Source organism: Mandrillus leucophaeus, unplaced genomic scaffold, assembly GCF_000951045.1.
Source record: "Mandrillus leucophaeus isolate KB7577 unplaced genomic scaffold, Mleu.le_1.0 Scaffold197, whole genome shotgun sequence".
Lineage (NCBI taxonomy): Eukaryota > Metazoa > Chordata > Mammalia > Primates > Cercopithecidae > Mandrillus > Mandrillus leucophaeus.
The window spans coordinates 290261-295703 of record NW_012101998.1 but is presented as its reverse complement, the minus strand read 5'-3'; the positions used below and the strand labels follow the sequence as shown (position 1 = coordinate 295703).

Sequence of the window (5443 nt, the reverse complement as noted above, 5' to 3'; positions counted from 1 at the left end):
ATCTCGGCTCACCACAACCTCTACCTCCTAGGTTCAAGTGATTCTCCTGCCTCAGCCTCCCGAGTAGCTGGGATTACAGGCATGCACCACCAAGCCAGGCTAATTTTGTACTTTTAGTGGAGACGAGGTTTTTCCATGTTGGTCAGGCTGGTCTCAAACTCCCAACCTCAGGTGTCTGCCTACCTCGGCCTCCCAAAGTGCTGGGATTACAGGTGTGAGCCACCACGCCCAGCCTTTTAGATTTCTTAAAAGCATGTTTTTAAGAAACAATATGGCTGTATTCTGGTTTTTTAAACCCGGTATGATAGTCTGTCTTGGATAAGAAATTCAGCCATTCATACTTTTTGTAATGTATTTTGGTTTTGCTCTGAATCTTGGTTTATCAACTATTATATTAATATTTGAACATATTATATCCATTTCAATTTATACCGTAAATCACACTTTCACTTTCTCAGTTCCTTTACCTCTTCTGGTTTGTTCAGAAAAGAAAGGTCTGAAATGTGAAATCGAATTACAGGCACAAATGCCAGAGAGTGTAACTGCGAACTGTCTATACTACCCCATAAATACACCTAAATGGGGAAAAAAATCATTTACTGAAATAGTCTGAAGATGCACTTGATTTCTTCCTCCAGATACTCTATATTTTATCCCTGTATCAAGCAGCAACACCAGAAAATGGCTTAGAGCAGTGCTGTCCAACTTGGTAGCCACTAGCCACATGTGGCAACTAAGCACTTAAAATGTTACTATGTGACTTATGAAACAGATTTTAATTATATTTCAATATCCACATATGGCTAGTGGTTACTCTACTAATCTACACACTATACCAGACTACAATATTTTGATTCTCTGAAAACCTATATTCACTGAGTTTTCTCATAGCTCTTGAGTCCTTTGTTCCCACTGAAGAACTACTGAAAGAGGCTGAATTTCTTTTATTGAAGTTATTGGAAGGTTGTACACTTCATGGCCCATCCAGAGTGCAAAAAGAGAACAATTTTAGACTCACTGCCAGGAAGTTTTCATGCCCCATTCATAATCAATGCTGTTTTTCTTTATGGAAATATAAATCATGTGACAGATGTCTGCCTTGTGCAATGGCTATCAAAAATATTCAAATTTACAGCTCAATTTTGATAACTATGAAAGACCATAAAACTTGTACTTACCTATATATTAAATCATGCTATCAGTCTGCTATTGTCTATTTTCCTGTTGATTTCTATATTTCCATTCTAATGACCCTTAAAAGCCTCATACAATGCATTATAAATAAAGCTGATAATAACAACTAAACAACTCACCTGGGATCTGTTCATTTTCTGCTGGTCTTGGGAAAATGTAAAGGTAATGCTGGGAAAGAGGAGCTAAGAATAAAGTTAGGAGAAATCTGGCTCACCTTGCTGCTCCTGGATCCAACTTCCTAAAATGCTACACAGAAGAGACCATTTGAACAATGTGGAGACATCTCTATGACCAGATTGTGTTGAGTTTAGACATGCAATTTTTCACTGGGTGAAAGTAAACACATGTATCCCAATGATTAATAATTTATGTCACTAAGACAAAAAAATTTAAAATACAAACAATTTATAAATGACAGGATCCTAATATAAAAGTGTCTTCATTAAAACTGATGTGGTAGGAAACACTCAGGTTGTACTGTTTATCTGTTTTCCTATGAATATAATACTGGGAATATTGTTGAACAATTTACAGAAACTCTAAAAAAGAGAATGAATGCTTCAGTACAAGATTTTTCAATATTTGTTCGAATTTAATTACAGTTTCATACTCTTTTGATAAGACTTGTTTCAGCTGTGCAAAGGAATAAAGAAACCACGAAACTTTCTTTTTTTGAAACAGAGTCTCGCTCTGTTGCCCAGGCTGGCATGCAGTGGCACGATCTCAAATCACTGCAACCTCCACCTCCCAGGTTCAAGCGATTCTCCTGCCCCAGCCTTTCGAGGAACTGAGATTACAGGCACCTGCCACCACGCCCAGCTAATTTTTTGTATTTTTAGTAGAGACAGGGTTTCCCCATGTTGGCCAGGCTGGTCTCGAACTCCTGATCTCAGGTGATCCACCTGCCTCGGCCTCTCAAAGTGCTGGGATACAGGTGTGAGCCACCGCGCCCGGAATAAACTCTTATCTTGATCAGTAACAAAGGAGTGACCTGTAACAATTCACTGATTCTCTCAGGCTCCATATATTTTATCTTTCAAATAAGGCAGAAATAGTTAAATACTGTATAATCTTCCTGCACTACCATCTTGTGATTCTAAGGTAAGAATAAAAAGAGAATAAAGGCCAGGTGCGGTGCCTCATGCTTGTAATCCCAGCACTTTGGGAGGCCAAAGCAGGCAGATCAGCTGAGGTCAGGAGTTCAAGACCAGCCTGGCCAACATGGCGAAACCCTGTCTCTACTAAAAATACAAAAATTAGCTGGGTCTGGTGGCACACACCTGTAATCCCAGCTACTCAGGAGGCTGAGGCAGAAGAATCGCTTGAAGCCAGGAGGCGGAGGTTGCAGTGAGCCGAGATCAGCCCACTGCACTCCAGCCTGGGCAACAGAGTGAGACCCCATCTCAACAAAATAATAAATAAAAATATCAATTATTGGCCAGGCATGGTGGCTCACACCTGTAATCTCAGCACTTTGGGAGGCCAAGGTGGGCAGATCACTTGAGGTCAGGAGTTCCAGACCACCCTGGCCAACATGGTAAAAATCTGTCTTTACAAAAAATACAAAAATTAGCTGAGCATGGTGGCACATGCCTATAGTCCCAGCTACTTGGGAGGCTGAGGCACAACAATCACTTGAACCTGGGAGGAGGAGGCTGCAGTGAACTGAGATTGTGCCACTGCACTCCAGCCTGGGCAACAGAGTGAGACTCTGATTCAAAAAAAAACAAAAAACAACAAAAAAAGAAGGGCTGGGTGTGGTGGTTCACGCCTGTAATCCTAACACTTTGGCAGGCCAAGGCGGGTGGATCACCTGAGCTCAGGAGTTCAAGAACAGCCTGACCAACATGATGAAACCCCATCTCTCCTAAAAATACAAAATTAGCCAGGCATGGTGGCGCACGCCTGTAATTCCGGCTACTTGGGAGGCTGAGGCAGGAGCATCGCTTGAACCCGGGAGACAGAGGTTGCGGTGACCCAAGATCACGCCATTGCACTCCAGCCTGGGCAATAAGAGCGAAACTCTGTCTCAAAAAAATAACAACAAAAGAAAAGAAAAAAAGATAAAATGTCAATTATTTGCTGTTCAATGAAACATCACTTCTAGGCAAAAGATTTCTCATCTTTATTGGGTGTTCTCACCCCAACCTGGGTTGTTTCTGCTATGCAATGAGTCCAAGAAGGTGAAGGTTTCTGAGCCTTCAGGATGTTGACAAGGGTTTCCTCTATGTTGTCTCTCTGATGTTTAGCAAAGTCAGGATTCTGGTAAAAGGTTTCATTATATTCATAGGGTTGCTCCCCTGTGTGTGTTCTCTGATATGCTGTGAGGGATGACTTCTGGTAGAAGGTTTTCCCACATTCACTACATTCATAGAGTTTTTCTCCTCTCTGTTTTCTGATATACAGAAAGCTTTGGCTTACGGCAAAATGTACTAGCATGCTGATTAATTTTATAGGCATTCTTTCCTATATGTGTTTCTTGATGCTGAGTGAAATTTGGCTTCTTGCAGAATACTTTCAAATCTCTATTACAGTCAAAAGTTTTCTCTCCTCTGTAACTTCGTAGAATGAGGAGTGATTTCTTGCCAAAACTATTCTCTCGCATTACACTCATAGTGTTCCATCTCCATTAACTCTGTGGTGTTTACTTACAGGTGGCTTCTCACCAGACCTCCTCTCACATTCATTGAATTCATAGGAACTCTCCCTTATGTGAGTTATCTGATGAACAATGAATATTGGTCTATCGGAAAGGCTCTCACATGTCCATTATATTCACAGGGTCTCCCATGAGCACACTCTCTTATGGGTAATGGAGGCTGCCTCTTCATGAAAAGCCTTCCCACACTGATTGTATTCAAAACACTGCTTCAGAGTTTGATGCCTAAATAGGTCCTCATTCTGAAAGACAGCTTTCCCATTTCCATCATATTCCAAAGGTTTCCCTCTGGCATAAGGATTTTCACGCTTCATACAAAGGAAAACTTTCCCATGTGCATTACATTCAGAAGGGTTCCTTATAAAGGAGCTTCTATTACTAATAATTAATTCCAAAATATAATTCAAATTCACTCCATATGAGTCACAGTTGCCACGTATTTTTCTTAATAGAATGGGGTTTGTGTCACGATAAAATGTTTTTCCTAATACACCATTTCTGTCCATAGTCAGTGTTTTGTTGCTGAAAAAATCAACTTTCTGCAAATGCTGGTCTTGATTTTCCTGTCTCTTCTCCAACAGGTTATCATCTATGCAGCAGTCTAGAAACAAGAATAAGTTACCACAGATTATAAATGTTAATATATTTCTTATGAAAAGGAGACATATTCACATGCTTTTTTTTTTTTTTTTTTTTTTTTGGCACAGTGTCTGGCTCTGTCACCCAGGCTGGATTGTGCAGTGGTATAATCATGGCTCACTGCAGCCTCAACTTCCCAGCCTCAGGTGATGCTCCCACCTCAGCTTCTCGAGTAAATGGGATTACATGTATGTACTACCATGCCTGGCTAATTTTTTGTATTTTTTGTAGAGATGGAGTTTTTTGCCATGTTATCCAGGCTGGTCTCAAACTCCTGTTGCCCAGGCTGTAATGCAGTGGCAGCATCACAGCTCACTGCAGCCTTGACCTACTGGGCTCAAGAAATCCACCTGCCTCGGCCTCCCAAAGTGCTGAGATTACAGGCATAAGCCACTGCACCCGACCCAGGCTGTTCTTATAACAGGATCATATGCATACCTTTATTCATCTAGAATATCATCATGTAACTCATAGTCTGAGATTTCACTTATATGATCAATTACACTGTAATTACTAGAGTCTACAATGCTTCTGCTTCATCTTCTGATGTGCCTAATAATTGTGAAGAGACTTCCTCTTGTCAATTTTCTACTCTTTGCAATTAACGGAAGAAAATAAAAGTTCTTAACTTCAACTGTGCCCATTGAATTATTAAAAAAAAAAAAAAAGAGAGAGAGAGAGAGAGAGAGAGAGAGAGAGAGTTGGGCGCAGTGGCTCACGCCCGTAATTCCAGCACTTTCGGAGGCCAAGGAGGGTGGATCACCTGAAGTCAAGCGTTCCAGACTAGCCCGGACAACATGGCGAAACCACGTCTCTACTAAAAATACAAAAAGTAGCCAGGTGTGGTGGTGCGCACCTGTAATCCCAGCTACTCAGGAGGCTGAGGCAGGAGAATTGCTTGAACCCAGGAGGCAGAGGTTGCAGTGAGCTGAGATCATGCCACTGCATTCC

General features: G+C 41.2%; 2 protein-coding genes across 2 annotated transcripts in view; both read right to left on the bottom strand.

The window, feature by feature from the left end:
• Positions 1-3633, bottom strand: part of LOC105538689 (zinc finger protein 2 homolog) — a 49611-nt gene extending 45978 nt beyond the window's left edge. Inside the window, exon 1 of the mRNA XM_011978607.1 lies at positions 3337-3633. Coding sequence (XP_011833997.1) covers positions 3337-3633 — 297 coding nt within the window. The remainder of the gene's footprint in view (positions 1-3336) is intronic.
• A 336-nt stretch (positions 3634-3969) lies between these two features.
• The window catches only part of LOC105538658 (putative zinc finger protein 487), a 5899-nt gene continuing 4425 nt past the window's right edge, over positions 3970-5443 (bottom strand). The window contains exon 3 of the mRNA XM_011978563.1: positions 3970-4454. Coding sequence (XP_011833953.1) covers positions 3970-4454 — 485 coding nt within the window. The remainder of the gene's footprint in view (positions 4455-5443) is intronic.